The 24,863-nt window shown below is 44.3% G+C and overlaps 1 protein-coding gene across 1 annotated transcript in view; it reads left to right on the top strand.

The window, feature by feature from the left end:
• The window catches only part of LOC143768030 (uncharacterized), a 49,244-nt gene extending 27,058 nt beyond the window's left edge, over nucleotides 1-22,186 (top strand). The window contains exon 7 of the mRNA XM_077256681.1: nucleotides 20,069-22,186. Within this exon, the coding sequence (XP_077112796.1) occupies nucleotides 20,069-21,024 (956 nt within the window). The 3' untranslated portion in view covers nucleotides 21,025-22,186. The remainder of the gene's footprint in view (nucleotides 1-20,068) is intronic.
• The last annotated feature ends 2,677 nt before the right edge of the window (nucleotides 22,187-24,863 follow it).

Here is a 24,863-nt window from a genome sequence, read left to right as displayed (position 1 = left end):
ATGATCGCGTCCCTGCAGATCGGGTGAAAGGGTTAACTCCAATTACACCCGATCTGCAGGGACAGGGGGAGTGGTACTTCAGCCCAGGGGGGGTGGCTTCACCCCCCCCCCCGTGGCTACGATCGCTCTGATTGCTCTGATTGGCTGTTTCACCTTCAACAGCCAATCTGTAATATTTCACCTATGAAAATTGGTGAAATATTACAATCCAGCCATGGCCGATGCTGCAATAGCATCTGCCATGGCTGGAGACCCCGATCTGCCCCCCCCCCCACCGCCGCCGATCTCCTCCTCTCCGTCCTGTCATGTCCCATGCTCCCCTCCGTCCTCCTGTCCGCTCCCCCGTCCTCCTGTCTGCTCACCCCGTGCTCCGATCCCCCCCCCCCTGCTCCAATCGCACCCCCCATACTTACCGAGCTCCGATGTCCCTCCCAGTGTCCTCAGTCTTCTTCATGGGCGCCGGCAGATTCTTTCCAGGTACATTTTGATCGCTGTGATAGGTTCTATCACAGCGATCAAAATAAAAAAAATAGTAAATAACCGCCCCCCCTTTATCACCCCCATAGGTAGGGAACATAAAAAAATAAAGAAAATATTTATTTTTATTTTTCGGTTAGGGTTGCACTTAGGGTTAGGGTTGCACTTAGGGTTAGGGTTGCACTTAGGGTTAGGGTTGCACTTAGGGTTAGGGTTGCACTTAGGGTTAGGGTTGCACTTAGGGTTGTGGTTAGGGTTGCACTTAGGGTTGTGGTTAGGGTTGCACTTAGGGTTGTGGTTAGGGTTGCACTTAGGGTTAGGGTTGCACTTAGGGTTAGGGTTACAATTAGGCTTAGGGTTACAATTAGGGTTAGGGTTACAATTAGGCTTAGGGTTACAATTAGGCTTAGGGTTACAATTAGGCTTAGGGTTACAATTAGGCTATGTGCACACGGTGCAGATTTGGCTGGGGATCCGCAGCGGATTGGTCGCTGCGGATTCGTAGCAGTTTCCCATCATGTTTACAGTACCAGGTAAACCTATGGAAAACCAAAACCGCAGTGCCCATGGTGCAGAAAATACCGCACAGAAACGCTCGCTGCGTTGTATTTTCCGCAGCATGTCAATTCTTTGTGGGGATTCCACAGCGTTTTACACCTGCTCCATAATAGGAATCCGCAGGTGAAATCCGCACAAAAAACACTGGAAATCTGCGGTAAATCCGCAGGTTAAGCGCAGTGTGTTTTACCTACGGATTTTTCAAAACCGGTGCGGAAAAATCCGCACACAAATCCGCAGAATGGGAATATAGCCTTAGGGTTAGGGTTAGAATTAGGGTTAAGATTAGGGTTAGGGGTGTGTTGGGGTTAGGCTTGTGGTTAGGGTCATGGTTAGGGTTGGGATTAGGGTTAGGGGTGTGTTGGGGTTAGGGTTGTGATTAGGGTCATGGTTAGGGTTGGGATTAGGGTTAGGGGTGTGTTGGGGTTAGTGTTGGAGTTAGAATTGAGGGGTTTCCACTGTTTAGGCACATCAGGGGGTCTCCAAACGCGACATGGCGCCACCATTGATTCCAGCCAATCTTGCGTTGAAAAAGTCAAATGGTGCTCTCTCCCTTCCGAGCCCCGATGTGTGACTAAACAGTGGTTTACCCCCACATATAGGGTACCAGCATACTCAGGAGAAACTGGACAACAAAGGTTGGGGTCAAATTTCTCCTTTTATTCTTGGGAAAATAAAAAATTCTGAGCTAAAAAATTATTTTTGAGGAAAGAAAAATGTTTTTTTATTTTCACTGCTCTGCGTTATAAACGTCTGTGAAGCACTTGGGGGTTCAAAGTGCTCAACACACATCTAGATTAGTTCCTTGGAAGGTCTAGTTTCCAAAATGGGGTCACTTGTGGGGGAGCTCCAATGTTTAGGCACACAAGGGCTCTCCAAACGCGACATGGTGTCCGCTAACGATTGGAGCTAATTTTTCATTCAAAAAGTCAAATGGCGCTCCTTCCCTTCCGAGCCTTGCCATGTGCACAAACAGTGGTTTACCCCCACATGTGAGGTATCGGTGTACTCAGGAGAAATTGCCCAACAAATTTTAGGATGCATTTTATCCTGTTGCCCATGTGAAAATTAAATTGAGGCTGAAAGAAATTTTTTGTGAAAAAAAAAAAAAAAAAGTACTTTTTCATTTTTACGGATTAATTTGTGAAGCACCTGAGGGTTTAAAGTGCTCACTATGCATCTAGATAAGTTTCTTGGGGGGTCTAGTTTCCAAAATGGGGTCACTTGTGGGGGAGCTCCAATGTTTAGGCACACATGGGCTCTCCAAATGCGACATGGTGTCCGCTAAAGATTGGAGCCAATTTTTTATTCAAAAAGTCAAATGGCGCTCCTTCCCTTCCAAGCCCTGTTGTGCGCCCAGACAGTGGTCCCCCCCCCCCACATATGGGGTATCAGCGTACTCAGGACAAATTGGTCAACTACTTTCGGGGTCCAGTTTCTCCTTTTACCCTTGGGAAAATAAAAAAATTGTTGCTAAAAGATCATTTTTGTGACTAAAAATTTAAATGTTCATTTTTTCCTTCCATGTTGCTGCTGCTGCTGTGAACACCTGAAGGGTTAATAAACTTCTTGAATGTGGTTTTGAGCACCTTGAGGGGTGCAGTTTTTAGAATGGTGTCACTTTTGCGTATTTTCAGCCATATAGACCCCTCAAACTGACTTCAAATGTGAGGTGGTCCCTAAAAAAAAAATGGTTTTGTAAATTTTGTTGTAAAAATGAGAAATCACTGGTCAAATTTTAACCCTTATAACTTCCTAGCAAAAAAAAACTTTGTTTCCAAAATTGTGCTGATGTAAAGTAGACGTGGGAAATGTTATTTATTAACTATTTTGTGTCACACAACTCTCTAGTTTAACAGAATAAAAATAAAAAATTTGAAAATTGCGAAATTTTCACAATTTTTGGCAAATTTCCGGGTTTTTTTTCACAAATTAGCGCAAAAATTATCGTCCTAAATTTACCACCATCATAAAGCCCAATATGTCACGAAAAAACAATCTCCGAATTGCTAGGATCCGTTGAAGCGTTCCTGAGTTATTACCTCCTAAAGGGACACTGGTCAGAATTGCAAAAAATGGCCAGGTCATTAAGGTCAAAATAGGCTGGGTCATGAAGGGGTTAATGTCGGTTCCTCCATATCTGTCTCCCCAGCACTCATAGGTTGATCAGCTTGCAAAGGTCGCTGTGAAGCCATTTCAGCAGTTGATGTGTCCCCCTTATCTGGATTTACCTCGAGTCTCACAGGGGACCTCTGTTCCATCTCACCTCTCTGTGCCCGGGCTCTGCCTTCCAACTGCACCCCAGGGTCACTTATTTCTCCATACCTTTCACCTTCAGCCTCCAACCGCAGCTGCTCAGCCTCCTCAGACCTGGAAAACAGTTCCAGCTTAGAGATCACCTCTAGCTTCCTTCGGTATGCAACGCTTGCCTTCGCCGCCTCCTCTGCAGACTCAGCGCCATCTTGGGTCCGTGAGCCTCCCGCAATCCCCAGCTCCTTTTGCCTCCTTCGTGTTATCCCGGGACCAGGGCTCATCTCCACCGGGCTTCTTCTGTTCACCGCCACACACCTGATCTTCGGGCACTCCTGTGCTTCCAGCACGCGTTCGGTGGGACCTCTAATTGAACTTTATATCAGTGAGTATGGCAGGAAAGATTGACCGCGCATCCACTCACATTGCTCGCTAGGCCACGCCCCCTCGGATGTGCTCGTTACTCAGCAAACATTAGCTGTTGCTCGATTGCAAACTCTATTCCCCACCGCACGTGTGTGGCACCTGTTACACAGCCAAAAAACATGCAGGGATTGCCTGCAGGTCACTATAATGCTGTAGCCATCTTGGTAGTGGCATTACTCTCATTCCTGGCTGTGTGACATCAGGGGGTTGTTAAAATGGTAGGCAGCGTTAGTTTCGGCACACTGACACCATTGCACAGCTCTGTGACAGTTGTTATTGGAGGAGAGAGTGCTTGTCCAGGCGCGTGTGTGCGCAGTACAATGTCTCAGAGTCCTGTAGTGTAGACACTGGTGCTGAAGCTGAACCATCACACTAAAAGAAATCACTTAAATAAAAAAAGGCCCCGTCTCACATAGCGAGATCGCTAGCGAGATCGCTGCTGAGTCACAAGTTTTGTGACGCAACAGCGACCTCCATAGCGATCTCGCTATGTGTGACACGTACCAGCGATCAGGCCCCTGCTGTGAGATCGCTGGTCGTGTCAGAATGGCCTGGACCTTTTTTTGGTCGTTGAGGCCCCGCTGACATCGCTGAATCGGTGTGTGTGACACCGATCCAGCGATGTCTTCACTGGTAACCAGGGTAAACATCGGGTTACTAAGCGCAGGGCCGCGCTTAGTAACCCGATGTTTACCCTGGTTACCAAAAAAAACAAACAGTACATACTCGCCTTTCGGTGTCCCTTGCCGTCTGCTTCCTGCTCTCACTGACTCCCGGCCGTACAGTGAGAAGTGAGAGCGCAGCAGTGACGTCACCGCTGCGCTCTGCTCTCACTGTACGGCGGCTCAGTCAGAGCAGGAAGCAGACGGCAAGGGACACCGAAAGGCGAGTATGTAGTGTTTGTTTTTTTTGGTAACCAGGGTAAACATCGGGTTACTAAGCGCGGCCCTGCGCTTAGTAACCCGATGTTTACCCTGGTTACCCGGGTGCTGCAGGGGGACTTCGGCATCGTTGAAGACAGTTTCAACGATGCCGAAGTCGTTCCCCTGATCGTTGGTCGCTGGGGAGAGCGGTCTGTGTGACAGCTCCCCAGCGACCACACAGCGACTTACCAACGATCACGGCCAGGTCATATCGCTGGTCGTGATCGTTGGTAAATCGCTTAGTGAGACGGGGCCTTAACAGCCCTTCTAATCTTGTGCTTTGAAGTTTGTATTAGATACAATCTGCTTTTAGCCTAGGGAGGAAGAGAGTTTCAGGAGCAGGGAGAGTGGCTGAATACAGTCTGTAGGCAGTGATTAGGGCTTTGCAGTCAGCTGCTCAATATATAGCTGTGGTAGTTTTTTCTTTTTTTTTCTTTTCTGTGAGAAAAAAATTTATATATTGTGATCCAGAGTGTATTATGTGCTTTGTGGCACGTTGTTATGTAACGCTCCAAAAATGTATTGAAACTTTTTTTCTGTTTTCACTTACTCGTCCACGGAGAATTCCGTACTCTTGGGTACATTGCTGTGCCATGTAACACTCCAAAAAAGGCTAAAAAATTTTTTGCTGGATTAAATTACTTACCCCTAGAGTGTGGGTTACATGTTTCTCTGTTACATTTGTGATATATAACACTACGAAAAAGCATTGAAATTTTTTTTCTGTGTTCACTTACTTATCCATACAGTATTATGTGCTCTGGGGTACATTATGTAAATTTGTGGCAGCCTGTTTCTATAGAACTTACAACCTGGAGGATCCCCATACCCCCTGGGATTAGGAGACATTGACCGTTACCTGCCCAGGTCTGTAAACAACAAAGCCAAATAACAGTGTACGTAGAATGTGCTGACAAGCTAGAAAATCACTTGAAAAAAAAAAATTATGATAGACCTCTAAAAGAAAGCAGAGGGTAATGATGCTGTTGGCTTCTTAGAATCCTGATTAGGTATGAGCAAACATGCTCAGTGATACTCGGATATCACTTGATTATCTAGGTGCTCGGATATGCTCGTTACTCGTCAAACATTAGCCGGTGCTCAATTTAAAACTCTAATCCTCACCCCGCATGTGTGGTGCATGTTACACAGCCAAAAAAACATGCAGGGATTGCCTGCGGGTCCGTGTAAGGCAGGGGTCACACTTGCGAGTGCAATGCGAGAAACTCGCATCAATACCCGGCACTGCCGCCGACACTCGGAACTGAGCGTTCAGCTGCATAGAAGTACATGCAGCCCAACCGAACACGCCGGTTCCGAGTGCTGGGTATTGATGCGAGAGACTCGCGCGAGTATCTCGCATTGCACTCGCAAGTGTGACCCTGGCCTAATGCTGTAGCCATCTTGGTAGTGGCATTACTCTCATTCCTGGATGTGTCATCATCATGGTTTATTAAAAAGGTAGACGGTGTCAGGCTCGGCACATTGATGCCATTGCACAGCTCTGTGACAGTTGATATTGGAGGGAGAGCGTGCTTGTCCAGGCGTGTGTGCACAGTAAAACGAATCGGAGTCCTGTAGTGTAGATACTGATGCTGAAGCTAAACCATCATTCTAACAGCCCTTCTAAGGACTAATCTTGTGCCTTAATGTTTGTATCAGATGCAATCTGCATTTAGCCTAGGGAGGAAGAGAGAGTTGCAGGAGCAGGGAGAGTGGCTGAATACAGTCTGTAAGCAGTGATTAGGGTTTTGCAGTCAGTTGCTCAGTATATAGCTGTGGTAGTTTTTTTTTTTTTTTTGAGAATTTTTTATGTTGTGTTCCATACGTGCTTTGTGGTGCAATTTGTTGTTATATAACACTCCTGCACTACACTGCTGTACCGTATAACACTCCAAAAAAGCATTCAAAAAATTTTCCAGATGCAATTAGTCATCCATACAGGGTAACGTGCTTAGTGGGGAACAAAGATGGTGGAATCACGTGAGATTCCCAAGGGAGTAACCAAAGGAATATCGGAGCCAGAGAAAGCTTGCACAATAGCAGGAGTGGCCGGAGCCGAATGCTTTCCTTCAACCTCCAAGGACTAACCCAGGCTGCAGCCTCTACTGCTGGGGTTCTTGTGGACTGCGGTTGGGAGAGTCAGGATCCAGGAAGTGGTGAGTGGCCTGCTGGACCTAGGGTGGTCAGAAGAGACAAGAAATGCTATCGGGACCACTAGCCACATAGTACCGACAGTTATCATCTGGAGTGAGGTCGCTGCATACAACTTGGGGTATCTGTGTGGTGGGTCATGGCGTCCACGGGTAAGATATGCCTATCATTTCATCCCTATGTATTTTTGACGCTGCACTGTCAGCTTTATTATAATGTGGCCGGGTTATTAAATGTTACTTCCCACTCACATCCTGGTCTGTTTTTGCCTGTGATATGTGGCGTACTCTATTCCCATTTATCTTAGTGGATTTCCATTAGGTTGCTCTGTCCTCCATACATGCCATATGATATGACATTCTGCCTTTATATTTATTGTGCATTTTTTGGTATGTAGACTTATCATACATTTGTGAGCGCCTAGGTTCTATTGGATTGCCGGCCCCTGCCAGTTTGTATCATCATTCTGTAGACCTGTACAGTTTTGTTTGTTTTCTTTGTTTTTATGTTTTGTACTTGTGTGTTTGGCTTTAATATTTGTACTATAATAAAGTTATACATTTTTATACACCTCTTTCTGGCCTTATACTAGTTCATTTATATTTTTTTGTAGCATTTTTGTTATGTTTTGGAATTTAAAAGCTCTGTTTTTTTCATATGTTTTCTATACAACTCGCATTACCCTCGTTATAATCTTTTCCTGGGTTTGCAAATTTTGCCAAGCCTTTGGGTGTAGGAGTACAGCAAATGCATTTTAAAGATATATGAATGAGGCCCGTCAGTTATTGCCTTTCAGGGTTCTATGGATTACCTTCCTTTATAATGTTTTCCTTGCTTTGCACTTTCTGCAAAGCCTTTAGAAGTGTAGAAGTACATAAGCTACACTTTCAAAATATTTACTAAAAAAAATATATATTCTGAATTCAATTGTCATCCATATAGTTGAAAGTGGTTATTGATACATTACGGTGGTATATCAAGCTACAAAAAGTGTTGAAAAATTTGTCTGGATTCAATTAGTCATCCATAAAGCATTAGGTGCTTTCTGTTAAATTTCTATGGTATATAAGACTCCCAAAAAGTTAAAAAAACCTTTTTATTGGTTTAATGATTCATCTATAAACTGTAAAACACGGTTCTTGTAACATTATGTTGCTATCTAACACTCAATAAAAGCGTTGAAACAATTTTGGGTTTCAATTAGTCATCCATACAGTTTATTATGCTTTGTGTAATATTATGGTGTTTAAAAAAAAAAAACAAATAAAAAACAAACAAACTTGGTCTGGTACAATTCCCCAAATATGTTTGCCCCAAAATTTTCTTTTTTGTCATACATACTGTATAACCTGCTTTGGGTGAAATTTTTTGTTTGAAATAAAAAAAGAAAAATTGGCCTGCTACAGGTGTACAAATTTAGTTGTTTCAATACTGACTATTGTCATATATACTGTAGAACCTGGTTTGTGTGAAATTTCCATAGTTAGAAATAAATTAAAGAAATGGCCTGCTACAGATGTACACATTTGGTCCTTCGCTACTGTCCTCAGCTGCCACTATTTGTGCCGGTGTTATACCATAACGTGTCCAATATTCTCACCCTTGCCCTTACCATTGTGGTTACTGTGATTGTCCACTTAATGACCAACACATGGACAATCGCTTGTCCTCAGGGATGCTACATTTTCCTGATGGCACATGGAGTGAATATTATGGAGGCGAGTCCCACCATGGCATGGCACATGATCTATTGATGAAGGATTGCTGGCCCTACTTCTATCAGGGTTTCCTCCACTTACTACTCCAGTTTCTACAGCTCATCTATCATCTTTGATTTGCTATCTCAGAGCATGTTGGCCACATCAGACAGAAGCTCTGCAGCACTGCCTTAGTAAAGCGGAAACCGACTCCACTGAAGCTAATTTGTCTAGGAGACAAACCGCTCACCGTTGCAAAGTTACAAAAAGAAATAATAGACCAGACAGATCTGTGGCTCTCTCCGCAGACCCTACAACCATCTATGATGGTGTATGATAATGGTTGTAACCTAGTCGAGATTCTGAAGGTTGGCAATCTCACACATGTACCATGCTTGTGTAAGGTGACTGAGGTAGTTGTGGGCGAGCTGCTGTTTCTGCACACTCTGGCATCCTACAGACAGAATATGTCCTAGTCCTGGAGTGCTGCTATGTGTAGGGTGCATCACACATACTGGTGGCCCATAGGCAATGCACCCAAATTCCATGAACTCCTGTCTTTGAGAGTTTAAGTCCTTTCCCTGTAGCTCTGTAGGCTTAGAGCGCCTAAAGGCCCTGATGTCCATCTCGAGGTTCGGAAGCCTACAGACGGATTCGCATGGAAGGGTTTTTTGACAATGTACTGCCTTGAGTAACATGCTGACGCTGTCCCTAGTAACTTATTACCTGTGACCGCTGCAGTCATTTCACCACACTTTCTCTAACTGATCTTGACACTTACTGAACTTGGCACTAACCCTCAGTTGCTGAAAACCTACATAGAGTTGCCAGAGCTTCTGGTCAAGGTACGCAACGTGGGCGCCCATTTCTGCAAGTCGGCTACAGCTACTGTCGCTCTGGCAGTGTTGCAGCAGCACATGCAAGTGCCAACTCATCGACTGGTGTGCAACATGACCTTACATTGGAATGCCACCCCGCACATGCTGGCAAGGCTTTGAGTGGCAGAGACCAATTGTGAAATGCCATATCCAACATGAATGTCGGTATTCTGGTCAGACTCTACACATAACTGAAGAGTGGGCACGGATGTCTGACATGTTTGCGGTTCTCCAAGACTTTGAGAACTCCCCAAAGGTGGTGAGCAGTGAGGACGCCATCTGTTGTGAATTCCGCTCTTGGGCTCCCTCCGGTGGTTGTGAGTAGCACTTTTGTGAATTCTGCTCTTGGGCTCCCTCCTGTGGTTTTGAGTAATATAGCTGCTTCTTGGATTTAGCTTTAGCAGCTGCTTCCACTGATCGTCTTTCTGGCTCGGCTATTTTAGTCTGGCCCTAGCCCTCAATCAATGCCAGTTGTCAATTGTTCCTGCTTGGAGCCACTGCTCTTTTGGATTTCCCTGACACTCTGTCCAGTTCAGCAAAGATAAGTCCTTGCTTGTCCTTTTGCAGTCCATTTGTTGTGGACTTTATTGTTCAGCACATTCTATGTTTTGCTCATTTGTCCAGCTTATCAGTATGGATCTATTTAGCTAAGCTGGAAGCTCTGGGCTGCAGATTTTGCCCTCCACACCTTTAGTCAGGTGTGGAGATTTTTGCATATCTCTGCGGTGGACTTTTTCTAGTTTTTATTACTGACCGCACAGTGTTCTTTCCTTACTATGTATATAGCTAGAAGTGGCCTCCTTTGCTAAATCTTGTTTCATACTACGTATGTCATTTCCTTCTCCTCTCACAGTCAATATTTGTGGGGGGCTATCCTATCCTTTGGGGATTTTCTCTGAGGCAAGATAGCTTTCCTGTTTCTACCTTTAGGGGTAGCTAGTTCTCCGGCTGTGACGAGGTGTCCAGGGAGTGACAGGAACATCCCACGGCTACTTCTAGTGTTGTGTTAAGATCAGGAACTGCGGTCTGTATAGTTACCACCTGCTCAGAGCTAGTCGCATGTCGCTCCTAAATTACCAGTCCATAACAGCCATCATCACCACAACAATCCCACTTCTTATGCCTACTTCAACAGTCGCTGCTGACAAACATGAAGCTTTGCATGCAGACCAGGTGGAGATGGAGGAAGACGTGAGACAGGGAAATACTACCCAGCCCAGCCTCATTTAATCTGCTCAGTGCCGATTGGCTAACAATGATTAGATGGAGGAAGAACAGGAGCACAACAGAGGTTTGTACACACACAAGCTTTCTACATGGATGGGCTGAGGAGGGGAATGAGTAGGAAGAGATGGGAGGAGATGGGGAGTAGTCCTCATGGTGGAGACAGGGAATTTGTTGGCTGTAAGGAACTTGGCACATATGGCAGACTTTATGTACCGCTGCCTTTCCCGTGACCCTCGTGTTATATTAATTTTGGGCAAAAAAGTACTGGTTGTACACTCTGCTAGACCCACGCTACAAGGAGAACTTCGCATATCTCTCTTCTGATGTGGGGAGGTCTACTAAAATGATGCTATACCAGAAGGAAAAGATGTTGACAAATTTCCCATCAGGCAATGCTAGCAGCAGAGGGCAGCGTGCTCAACCAAGGAGAAAAGGTGAGGGAGACACACCAGATGCAGCAGGTGCAGGGGTACAGTGTCAAAGGCCTGGCCTAATTTCATGACACCCTCCCAGTGTCCAGGCTCTGATGACTGGGTATTTTTGACAAGGATGGAAAAGTTTTTAAATATGGTCAAGCAATACCTGGCTGACAAAACCATCATACTCCATAATTCCTCTGTGACTTTCAGATATGGGGTCTCAAAGCTGGACACCTGGCATGATCTGTCCCTCTATGCCTTGGAGGTGTTATGCTGCCTTGCCGCTAGCGTCTTGTCTGAGCGAGTTTTTAGTGCTGCGGGGGGATTGGAGATGAGCGAATTTGATTGGCGAATGTTCACCAAACATAATTTTGGCACTAATTTAACACATTCGGATTTGTGATCGGAAAGCCAAGCAAAATTGCATAAAATCGGTATCATTCAGTTAAAGTGCGGGAAAATATTGGCATTGCCACAAAAATATTTTCCGAACTTTAGCAACGATAATTGTGGCGTATCATGAGCGCTTGGCAAGTGGATGATGAGTGGAGGGGGGTTGCAGAGCTCAGAGGTGCAGCGTTCTTGTAAGAACATCACAGCAGTCTTTTTTTTTTTTTTTTTCCCCCCCCTAACTTTGTGCACATTGCGGCTATCCATCCGGGTGCTGGAAACACCCACAATGTTTTGACACAGCGGCTTGTGTCATTGGCTGCTGAAATCACATGTCTCTCTGCATATCAATAGCGGACATGTTGTTTTAGCTCCATTTTGACACTGACACAGCGCAGAGAGGCTGCTCCTTCTGCTGACACTGTTTGAATCCAAATTTCAGCTATTTAGTTAGGCAATTGTATATCAGTAAGATAGTGTAGGTAGATACTGTGCAGTGTGGCTGTAAAATTTACTTTCCGGAATTATTATTTTTTGGGGGACATTACTGAGGTTGTCAGACAAAGCCGGCAGGCACATGTCCTACAAGTGTGTTGTTTTGTGCACTGCTTCTATTGTGCTCCGTGCACGAGTATAGCATTCTAAATATTATTTCAGTAGGTACAGCCTGCTGTATTCCACATTTTCATTTTGTGGCGGTGATATGAACCTGTGTGCAGGCACATTAAAAGAAAATCATAATTTGTCAGTTGTAAAAAGTTTAGACAACCCGCTGTAGCACACTTTGTCATTTGTTTGGGTTGAAATAAAGCTGAACAGGCCTAATCCAGAGGCCACAAACAATTTTTTCTGTTAGTAACGACATATATTAAGGGACCTGACTTGAAAAATATTTTTGTAGCATCTAGTGTGTTATAAGGGGCTGATACATAGCTTCCCCCCCCCCCCGAAATAAAGGCTTCTGTTATTAACGTCATACAGTAAGGGACCTGATTTTAAAGAGTTTGTAGCATCTAGTGTGTTATAGAGGCCTGATTTAAGGTAAAAAAAAAATTCTAAGACTAACATGATACAGCATGCCATATTGCAACTTTTAATTTACTGTTGCTGAAAATCAGATGTTTGCAGAGGTGGTGCAGAGTTTAAAATCTTATTTTTGGGTGTTAATACTGTGTTCATACCACACTATGTGAGTAACGTGACTGGGAAAAAGCGAGGACATGGTGGAAAGGGAATTAGGCTTGGTGTACGTGGGGTAGGTGGTAATGTTGGTGAAAGCACTAGTGAAGCAATGTCACGTCCTATGCAAAGACAACTGACAACTTATGTTACTGGACAGACTACAGCACTACCTTTCTTTGGCAACCGCACAGCGGTACGCCTTTTCGATGATGCCCAGAAAGAGCATGTACTCGAGTGGATGGCAAGTGCAGCTTCAAGTGGACTTTCCTTCTCTTCAACATCACACCCAGTACAGTCCACAGATGTGGCACCAAAATTCCCCTTGCATTTCCCCTTGTCCCAACTATCCAAACATTCAACTGACTGTACGGAATCACAGATGGGTGATTCTGAAGAGCTGTTCACTCATTCTATGCCATGTTCATCAGAAGTGTGCTCAAAAGCTTTGCAGAGTCAAAATGAAGAAATCTGCATCTATGCCCAACCTTTTTAAAAAAAAAAAAAAAAAAAAAAAGCTTCGATCTGGGGCTGGAAGAACTATAGTCACAACAACATTCTGACTCTACCCATCAGATGTTAACCCTTTGGGGGGAGGTGTTCTTGATGAGACTCAGATATCTGAGGCTCACGCTGACTGTACTGTGCTGTCAGGGCAAGAAGAGGAGGAGAGTGACTTCAATGGCAAGGAATGTGATAACGCAGAGGATAATGATGAGGTGTTAGATCCCAGTTGGCGTGAACATAGAGGCACACAGCTGAGTAGGTCATCTGAGGAGGAAGACGAGGAGGTTACCCTGCGTCGTCCGTCGCAGACACATAGTGATGCAGCCACGACGAGCGATGCATCCTCAGCCACAACTGTGCCTCTGACCAGCATCATCCATGGGTCTGCAGCTCGCAGCGGTGGCAAGGGTTTGCTTTGCTTGGGCCTTTTTTGACACTGCAAAGGATGAGCCAACTCATGTAATCTGTCAACTTTGCGCAAAAAACCTGTTGAGGTAAAAAGTGCAATAATTTGACAACTACATGTATGAACCTTCACATGCGCAATCAACATGCTCAACTGTGGGAATCCCACCGCGGACCAGCGAACATCAACCACCATCAGCCACCCAATCAATTGCCACTGCTGCTTCTTCCTCCTGTTACCATGCCAACTATTGAGACATAGGTCTTTGACTACAGAACCTCACGTTCTTTACCTGATCGAGCCACGCTGACTGAGAGGCGACCTTCAACTGTAAGGAAAGCGGATATCCCTATTGTTTTTTGACCCATCTCCGAGAATGATCACACCAGAAGTTTCTCAATCCACACTAACATCTCCGCCTGCACCTCTCACACGGTCCAGTAGTTTGTCCGATTCACCGTACTCCGCCCTGTCTCATCACAGCAGCCAGCCCATGTTTCTGCAGTTTTGGTCACAGAAAAGATTGTTTCCTCCTACGCATGACAAAGCTAAGAGGTTAAATTCCACCATCTTGAATTTGTTGGCCACAGAAATGCTGCCTTTCCGCCTGGTGGATGCCGACGGTTTCCGAAAGCTGATGGCCGTCGCAGTCCCCCAGTACGTCGCCATTAATTTTCAAAGCAAGCTGTGCCTGCACTATACCAGCATGTAGCAGACAACATCACCCATTCCTTGACAAAATCTATGTATGTCACGGTGCATTTCACCTTAGACAGTTGGTCGAATAAGCCTGGCCAGGGGTGTTATATCTCGCTGACTGGACTCTTGGTAACTCTGGTGGCTGTGGGGACAGGCGCTGCTCCAAAAGTGTTGGAAGCCCCAAGGCTTGCAGGCCAAACCTCTACATTAAACACTTCCTACACTTCTTCTGCCTCCTCTATCTCCTCTAGGGCCTCCACCTACGCCCTCAACCTCTGCATTCACAAGACACGCGTTCCAACAGTGCATAGCAAACCCCCACCACCTCCGTACTGCGCAGCCAGTGCGCATCGAAATCGAGCACTCTTAAAATTGATATGCCTTGGAGATCGCAGTCATACAGCTGAATAATTGTGGACAGCCCTTCAGGCTGAGTTTGATCAATGGCTGTCTCCGCTGAACCTGCATCCAGGGAAGGCTGTGTCCAATAACAGTGTAAACCTGGTGGCGGCCCAACGGCGAGGCAAGCTCACACACATGCTTTGCATGGCTCACTTCCTCAACCTGGTGCAGCGTTTTCTCAACCACTATCCTGGCCTGGGATACCTGCTACAGAAAGCATGTAAGCTGTGTGCTAATTTCCGCTGTTTGCACCCCTCTGCTCATCAACTTGCATCGATACAGAGGTCTTTGTCCATGCCAGTTAACAGGTTGATAAGTGATGTGCCGACACGGTGGAATTCCACTCTGCACATGTTGCAGCGACTGGCAGCAGCAACGAGCGCTGACGCAGTATGTCATGTCGTATAGCCAGTACGGAGGTGGAGCCTATCACATTTACAGAGTGGGCACAGATTAAGGATCGCTGCACCCTTCTGCACAGTTTTGAAATGGCTACTAAGATGGTTAGCGCTGACGACGCCATCATCAGCATCACTATTCTGGTCATCTATATGCTGGAGCAGACTTTGATTAGCTTGCGGGAGGAGATAATGGTCCCAGAAGAAGAGGAGGAAACAGAGGAAGCTGCGGAAGGGATAAATTGTTTTGAAGTTCAATACTGTCGTCACACAGGCGGGTGGCAAGGGAGGGTGGAGTACTGCGATCAAGAGGGGACTGGTGATGATGATAACAGGCAAACTGTTATCGAAGGTGCAAGATCCGAGGACCAAATGGAGGAGGAAGAGGTGATTGGTGAGCAACTGTCGGATGAAGAGGATAATCCTCCCCTCTCTGTTGTTCGGGGTTGGCAGGAAGGTATGGAGGAAACATTGTTACACAGTCACCAACACAGCATGGTCTTGGACCTCATGGTAGAGCCCAACATATGAGTGCCTTCTTGCTGCACTATCTGCAGCATGATCCTTGTATAGTTATAATTAGGAATAATGCTGACTACTGGGTTGCCACTTTGTTAGATCCACGGTATAAAACCAAATTTTGCCAGGTGATTCCTACCCTAGAAAGGGACCTGCGACTGCTGGAGTATCGAAACACGCTTGTATGCAACCTTAAGAAAGATTTTCTCCAAGACAGCAGTGAAGCACACAGTCTGCATCGCAGCTGTAGACTTATAACCTCCAGCCCCCGTCAATTCGTCAACGCCAAAACCTTAGCAGCAGCAGCAGCAGTGGTGGAAGTGGAAGAAGAAATTATGTGAGTCCTTTGACACTTTTTTTTATTTTATTTTTTTAGGCCAACTCGTGCACCCTCAAAACATTGTCGAAGTCTTACACGTGGTGAACAAATGGAGAGGATGGTGCAGGAGTATCTAGAACTAAATATCAATACCATCAGGGAAGATTTGGACCCTATCACGTTTTGTTCTTTCAAAATGGATGAGTGACCTGAGCTTGGCTCACATGCCTTGGAGGTTCTATCATTCCCGGCAGCCAGCGTTCTCTCAGAACAGGTCTTCAGCACTGCTGGTGGTGTCCTGATGGATAAATGCATTCAACTGTCCCCTGAAATTGTTGCCCGCCTAACTTTCATTAAGATGATCAAGTCATGGATCTCCATGGACTTTTGCACCTCAATCACAGACTGTACAGACTAGGTAATATTACTTTTTTTGTGTGTGTGATGCATTAAGATCACGTAACTGCACTCTGTGATATCTTTAGTGTCTCTTCTGTAGCTGCTGCTGCTGCTGATGTTATCACAAATTTGTTGTAATGTGAACAGTCATGGTTGGTCTACATCTGCTCTGTTAGCTGTAGTGGAAGACGTGTCGGTCACAATTATATTCTCTTCTCATGAAAGTAATTCCACTTCGGTGGTGTCAGGCCCTCATATTTTTTAAAATGTGAACACTCCTAGTTGGGTCTCCTTCATGCATGTTGCCTGAAACAGTAGGCCTCAGAGAAAGTCAGGCCTCCACTTCCTTGCTCTCAACTACCCGTGTTACTATCCTTACATTTTTCTGACAATGGTAGTCTAGAAAACTTATATTTGTGACAGCTGAGTGTGGGCTCAGCATGAAAGCAGGTAGAGGTGTTGCATGTGGTGTCAGGGCTCCCAGCAAAGGGCCCCTACAACGATCCCTCACCCACCTCGTCTTACTGTGACGTTCATTGGAAAGCTTTAAAAACTGTCCCAGACCCCGATACCTCATGCCTGGCTGATTGCTGCAGTTCCATGCTGCAATTTGTACTATGGGTGAATAGAGTCCACTTTCCTGCCGTTTATAAAGTGTTGTGCGTGCGCTTGTTTTTGCCTCGCATTGACGTGAATGGCGTTCGGTAATGTTTGGCGAATATTCGACAAATCAATCGGCAAATATTTTAAATTCGGCGAACGTAATCCAAATCAAACAATGAAATATGCACTCATCTCTAGTCATAATAGGCGCTTTCCCTTGTAAACAGAAACTGCTGACAGGCTCACTTTGCTAGAAATCTACAAAGCCAGGATTAGACCTGGCTTTTCCACACCACCAGATGACAGCTGCACATAGTGTTTTTAATCTTCAATATTTAAATGAGGCCCACCAGTTGTCTTTGAGGCTCTATCGATGACTTTTTATTACCCTCCTTATCACATTTTTTGCAAAGCCTTTTATAAGTGTAGAAGTGCCACAACTACACTTTCTAATAAAAAAAAAAAATATATATATATATATATATATATATATATATATATATATATATATATATATATATGTGTGTATGTATGTATGTGTGTGTGTGTATATATATATATATATATATATATATATATATATATATATATATATATATATATATATATATATATATATATATACTCACCGGCCACTTTATTAGGTACACCATGCTAGTAACGGGTTGGACCCCCTTTTGCCTTCAGAACTGCCTCAATTCTTCGTGGCATAGATTCAACAAGGTGCTGGAAGCATTCCTCAGAGATTTTGGTCCATATTGACATGATGGCATCACACAGTTGCCGCAGATTTGTCGGCTGCACATCCCAAAGATGCTCCATACAAGGCAGGATGGATCCATGCTTTCATGTTGTTTACGCCAAATTCTGACCCTACCATCCGAATGTCGCAGCAGAAATCGAGACTCATCAGACCAAGCAACGTTTTTCCAATCTTCTACTGTCCAATTTCGATGAGCTTGTACAAATTGTAGCCTCAGTTTCCTGTTCTTAGCTGAAAGGAGTGGTACCCGGTGTGGTCTTCTGCTGCTGTAGCCCATCTGCCTCAAAGTTCGACGCACTGTGCGTTCAGAGATGCTCTTAGGCCTACCTTGGTTGTAACGGGTGGCGATTTGAGTCACTGTTGCCTTTCTATCAGCTCGAACCAGTCTGCCCATTCTCCTCTGACCTCTGGCATCAACAAGGCATTTCCGCCCACAGAACTGCCGCTCACTGGATTTTTTTTCTTTTTCGGACCATTCTCTGTAAACCCTAGAGATGGTTGTGCGTGAAAATCCCAGTAGATCAGCAGTTTCTGAAATACTCAGACCAGCCCTTCTGGCACCAACAACCATGCCACGTTCAAAGGCACTCAAATCACCTTTCTTCCCCATACTGATGCTCGGTTTGAACTGCAGGAGATTGTCTTGACCATGTGATTGACCATGTGATTGGCTGATTAGAAATTAAGTGTTAACAAGAAATTGGACAGGTGTACCTAATAAAGTGGCCAGTGAGTGTGTATATGTGTGTGTATATATATATATATATATATATATATATATATATATATATATATATATATATATTATACTGTATATATATATAATATAATTTATTTATTTTTTCTTTAGGCAATACAGTTGATGCCATGAAGAGTGTATGGATGACCCATGAAGAGTGTATGGATGACCCTGCTTGTTTTTGGCACTTAGCGTATAAGTTTGAGTTCAGAAGTACCGATGTATGACAATTTGAACAGAATGTGTAGTAGGACCTCCCATATGACTTATACAGGGAGTATCTGAGTCCCTCATTTTTGGCGCTTCTTGCTTTCTTCATAAATTACACAGAAATCTCCAATTTTTTAAATAAAGAAAATCCATTTCGGTTTACTTAAAATTATATTTTTTTTAGTTAATACTTTTAATTTTGCCTTATATACAAGTCATTATACAATTATACAGTAAAACGTTGTTTCTTTAACATTTTTTTTTTCCCTGTAAACCCTAATTTCTCTGTTAGACAGCCGCAAAACATGCAGGGATTACCAAGCCACATACACTAATTTCTCCAGAGAAGTTTCACCATTAGTTACTCATGTTTTACTGGTGAAGACTGTTGAGTTTGATCATTTCAGTTGATGTTATTGTTTATACTCAGTTTTTGACTACAGTAGTAAGTTCCCAAAATACTCTGATAAAACCACTTCCTGCAGCCAGTTTTATCTTCCTAATCAGGTTCCATATTTCAATTTTGACATGTCACTTTATGTGGTGATAACTTTGGGATTCATCAAAAAGTATAATGGCAAACAAATGGACATTGCAAATTATTTTACAGCTTCTCTTGAATCTAACAATACCCTATACACGGTTGTAATCCACTGTCTGGGCACATGGCGGGGTTAAAAAGAGAAGGAGCGCCATTTAGCTATTTGAATGTAAATCTTGCTGCAATAGTTTGAAGACACCACAATATATTGGGGGCACTGTTCATCGTCACCTGGCAGCTCAAAAAATGGCTATTACTAACAGGCTTGGCGCTAGCTACTCTGTATTCCATATCCCACAGATTGGCTTGCTTATAATCCTTTAAAGGATTTACACTGATTTGAAAATACACAGAGACCCCTATGCTTGGGCCACGTTACCTGCTGTTCTGTTGTATATGATGGGAAGATGAATAATCAGGTTGCCGGGTCAGAACCAGAAAGGCAGAGAAAATACTAAATCAGAAGATGCACGAGTAGTCAGTAAACGGGCCAGGGTCAGAATAGGTAATTAATACAGAAATCGGGAGCTGTGCACAGAGGACTGAACCAGAGGAGAACAAGCTTCGATCTGGCATCTTCCAGCAGAGCTGTGTTGCTGGATTGATTTATAGAAGCCATGTTGCTTTTCAAAAGACTTTGAGCCCCTAATAATGTGGAAACCTGTTTTTTTACTGACAGATGATGGACCTGAGTGGGGACTTTTTTTCAGATGACCAGAGATTTTATTGGTATTATTTTTGCCTACAATACAGTTTGGTGGCTTTTTATTCGATATTTTGGGAGCAGAGTGAGCAAACAGTTGAGCACCGTGATCTACTCGTGCATCTTATGAGGTTTTCAATTAGCCTACGAACTGTCATTGTCTAGGTAAATCAATATTTTTACATAACTTGCTATTTTTCCAGACAGTTTAAGTAGAAATGTTCAAAAATATAATTCAAGGATATTTTATTCAAAATTAATAATTGATTTTATTCTTGGCAGATGACTGTACCAGGAGATCAGAGGGACAGCTGACATCTTCAATTTTTAAATCAGATGATCTTGAGATTCCTCAGGACACAAATAAAGGGACTGCCATTACTCCAAATATACCATCATCCCTTCACAGCAATGATCTCTCATCTGATACTTTCAAACAGGTCCTGTCTTATGATTCATTACAGACTACTAAGGAAAATCAATGTAACAAAATAAGCATGAAAAAACTAACTGATCATGAAGCAAAAATATCATTTTCAGGTTTTGAATCTGGAAAGAGTTTTCCTTTCGAAAAACCTTTTCTTAAACATCAAAAAATTCACACAGTAGAGAATAACTATTATTGTTCCAAGTGTGGAAAATGTTTTAACAAGAAATCAAATCTGGTTGTTCACCAGAGAACTCACACAGGGGAGAAGCCATTTTCATGTTCAGAATGTGGGAAATATTTTAATCAGAAATCAGATCTTGGTATACACAAGAGAAGTCACACAGGGGAGAAACCATTTTTATGTTCAGAATGTGGGAAATGTTTTACAGAGAAATCAAGTCTTCTCAAACATCAGAGAATTCACACAGGGGAGAAACCTTTTTCATGTTCAGAATGTGGGAAATGTTTTACAGAGAAATCAAGTCTTCGCAAACATCAAATAATTCACACAGGGGAGAAGCCTTTTTCATGTTCAGAATGTGGGAAATGTTTTAACCGGAAAACGCATCTTGATAGACACCAAAGAACTCACACAGGGGTGAAGCCATTTGTATGTTCAGAATGTGGAAAATCTTTTGTAGCGAAATCAAATCTTGATACACATCTGAGAACTCACTCAGGGGTAAAGCCATTTTCATGTTCACAATGTGGAAAATGTTTTGTGAAGAAATCATCTCTTCTTAGTCACCAAAGAACCCACACAGGGGAGAAGCCTTTTTCTGTTCAGAATGTGGAAAATGTTTTGTGAAGAAAACATCTCCTCTTAGACACCAGAAAAGTCTCAGGGGAGAAGCCTTTTTTATATTCTTAATGTGATAACTATTTCTCTATCGCTTCATTGGGGGTCACCGGAACCATGGGTGTATGCCACTAGGAGGCTGACACAATGCACATAAAAGTTAGCTCCTCCTCTGCAGTATACACCCAGCGTCGGACTGGAGTACCTTGGGCCCTCCAGAGAAAAATCATTCTTGGGGCCCACCATGCAGTTATGTAAAAATACCACACAGAACACCTACTCTATATACTGCACAACACAGGACACCTCCTCTATATACTGCACAGCACAGGACACATCCTCTATATACTGCACAGCACAGGACACATCCTCTATATACTGCACAGCACAGGACATATCCCCCATATACTACACCACATGGGACACATCCTCTATATACTGCAAAGCACAGGACACCTCCTCTATATACTGCACAGGACATCTCTATATACTGCACAGCACAGGACACATCCTCTATATACTGCACAGCACAGGACACCTCCTCTATATACTGCACAGGACACATCCCCCATATACTACACCACATGGGACACATCCTCTATATACTGCACAGGACATATCCTCAATATACTGCACCACACGGGACACATCCCCTATATACAGCACAGGAGGTCCTCTATATCCAACTGTCCATATTCCACTGCTTCTGGCAAATAAGAGGACCAAAGCAATGACACAGTGGCAGAAGACAGCGACTGTTACGTATTTTATTACACACAGGGAACTTACATTACAGATATCACTCTGGTGGTGAAATAAAAAATACCCCTAAGTAATGCTTTAATACTCTATGAAAGTATTGCAATGTGCCATAATTATCTGATGTTGTACTGTGCACAGCTAATTAAAGTTAAGTGTCATCTTACATAAACTATTACATTGCTTGACGTGTGTATGTACACACATATATATTTTTCTTGCCACCTCCTCAGGCAAGAAATTCCAGATTCTCACTGCCCTAACAGTAAAGAATCCTCTTCTCTGTTGGTGGAAAAACCTCTCCTCCAGACGCAGAGAATGCCCCCTTGAGAATGTCACCTTAATTTTCCCAAGGGGCCACATGACAGACCGTGACTGTTGTGGAGGGCTGAACCAATAGGCCGAAATGAATTCTGCTCAATTTTGATATTGATATATTATAATTATTATACTATTTATAATTAATTATCACTTAATATTGAGCAGAATTAAGTATGCTGACATCCCCCTATATATCGCTTGAACCCGAGCACAGCCCCTTCTGTATATCGTATAAGCCCCCCAACAGCCCCTTATATGCTGCATCAGCCCCACACAGCCTCCTCCATATACACTGCATGTTGCCCCCATAGCCTCCCCATGTGCACCATGCTGCCCCCATAGCCTCGCCATATGCAGCATGTCACCCCCAGAGCCTCCCCATGTGCAGCATGCTGCCCCCATAGCCTCCTCATGTGCAGCATGCTGCTCCATAGCCTCCCCATGTGCAGCATGTCACCTGGAGCGCCCCCCACCCCGCCGCAGGGCCGAGGGGCACCCGGAGCCGGGCCTCTGAGAGTCTCTGTCCAGTTCTGGGGTTGTCACGGTGGCTAGACCCGGTCCGTGGCCCTGTCTGTCAGTGGGGGACGTCCAGTACAATAAGTGGTGTTGTAACGGTGCAGTTGTGGGGTGCAGGTCGCGGTAAATAACGAGGACACCAGGTTGCAGTCTCTTTACCTCTTTACTGAAGATCTCTGAGTCCTCAGTCCAGAATACGGCTCACCAGGCTGCGCAAGTCCGGCCGGTCCAATGACACTTCCAGAGTTCTCTTCACAGGAGGAAATCTGTGCCTTCCCCCTAGCGCTATGTGTTGTAGTCCTTCCCTGCTGCGCTTACGGAAAGTACCCCACAACTGTTGTGTCTGTTTCTTAAGTTCCCTCACAACTCGACTAGATGATGTTCTGCTAATCCTCCGTCCCTCCCTGAGCCTCCCCATGTGCAGCATGTCACCCCCATAGCCTCCCCATGTGCAGCATGCCGCCCCCATAGCCTCCCCATGTGCAGCATGCCGCCCCCATAGCCTCCCCATGTGCAGCATGTCGCCCCCATAGCCTCCCCATGAGCAGCATGTCGCCCCCATAGCCTCCCCATGAGCACGGTCCCGTTACGTTCGTTCTCGTTGCCAAGCCTCTGTCAGGATCCCACCCCTGACAGAGACCCTACTGTATCTTCCCCTACAACACCCTCTGCCACAAGGTGTTGCCTGGTTCCAACCCAGTCAGCTTTCTGATCTAACTTCCTGCCTGACCCCCAGTTTACCCACTATGGTGGGGAGTGGCCTAATGAATAGCACCCTTAGCTCCCCCCGGAGGCCCGGCTGTGAAATGTATTGGTGTCTGTGATACCTGATCAGATGAACTCCTTCAGTGCCATCAGACGCACCATAGCTCCCCATAGTGGCGGAGCCACAGTACTGCAACGACCAAGACTCTGGGGCGCTGCACTCCCCCCTGGTTAAACACAGTACTCCGGGACTGGGAAGAAAACAACAATACAAGTTTAGCAAAAAGACATACAATTTTGTTGAGTGCAATAACAATAAGTATACTTGAACAGGCTTCCCTTTATGGGAGGTAAGGACACTTGAACGTTACAAACATGGTTAAATAACATAGCAACATGCTATAAATAACTCTTCTTACCCAACCGGGTATTCTACTAAGTGCAAAAATTGCTGAACAATACTTTAACGTTGCCTTTAAGGACATACACTCTGTATCCACTAAAGACCTTCCTATAATCACATTATAAGGTAATTTAACTTTTTCCTTCTCCTTCTTTAAATCTGCAGGACCGCCTGTCCTATCGGCACCAGACCTACTGCCTCTCCTTTCTGTTACAGGACTGCCCCGTTCAGCCAGGGCCTACCGCCTTTTCAACTTCTATACACTGTATAGATCATAACATTACTTTCAGTTTTAGAAGCACTGAGCCATCTACGTATGGCTCCTAGGAGGACTCACTTCCTAACCCCTACGGGTTCACTTTCTGTCCTCTGTAACACATTATTAACTCTTTCCTTACAATAAACTAACTTTCTATGGAGGACTCAGGGTTTACCTTCTATTCCCACTTTCTATCAACATTATCAATCATTCCTTTTCTTCCGAGAAACATCATCATCATTTCTTCACAATTAACTGGTTGGATACATATAACTTTCTCATGTACACATTATCATCACTTTCTTTCATCAAACATTATTGCTACCCGTCTTAAAGCAATATCACCGTTTAAGTGCAACAATTGAACATCCCCTTTAAGAAGGGACCAAGTCTCTATGAGGTAGCATTTCTTCTCAAGCTACCAGTCCTTACTCAGCAAAGGTTCCAGTGTGGTATCTTCACAAAGAGTCCTTCTTTAAGTAAAACCAGTAGGGAGCACCTTTAATAAGGTGCTAACTATATACAAAAAGTTCGCATCATGCACTGTTCATGATTACAGTAGTTCTTTTCAACTAAAAACTTGTGCAAAAACTTTAGAAAAACAACCAAAAACAAACAATAGGGATCCCGGGTCAACAAAGGGATCCCTTTAAAAAGTTAACCCTGAACGGGTTTAGCAGCAAACAGTAAACAAAGAGAGAACTATTTACATTTTTCAGGTTTCCGAGGTTTATCCTTACTCGGGTGGCCTTGGCTCCGGGCCCCCGACTACTGTGGCACGGATACCAGCGGCAGGCCCCGCAGGGACCACCAGGTCACCCGGTGTCTGAATTTGAAGACTGACCCTGCTGGCGAGTTCGGGAGCTACTACAAAGCGCACAGTGG

This window comes from Ranitomeya variabilis, chromosome 4 (assembly GCF_051348905.1).
Source record: "Ranitomeya variabilis isolate aRanVar5 chromosome 4, aRanVar5.hap1, whole genome shotgun sequence".
In the NCBI taxonomy this organism is placed as follows: domain Eukaryota; kingdom Metazoa; phylum Chordata; class Amphibia; order Anura; family Dendrobatidae; genus Ranitomeya; species Ranitomeya variabilis.
The sequence above is the reverse complement of the archived record's forward strand: the minus strand, read 5'-3'. Positions and strand labels throughout refer to the sequence as shown.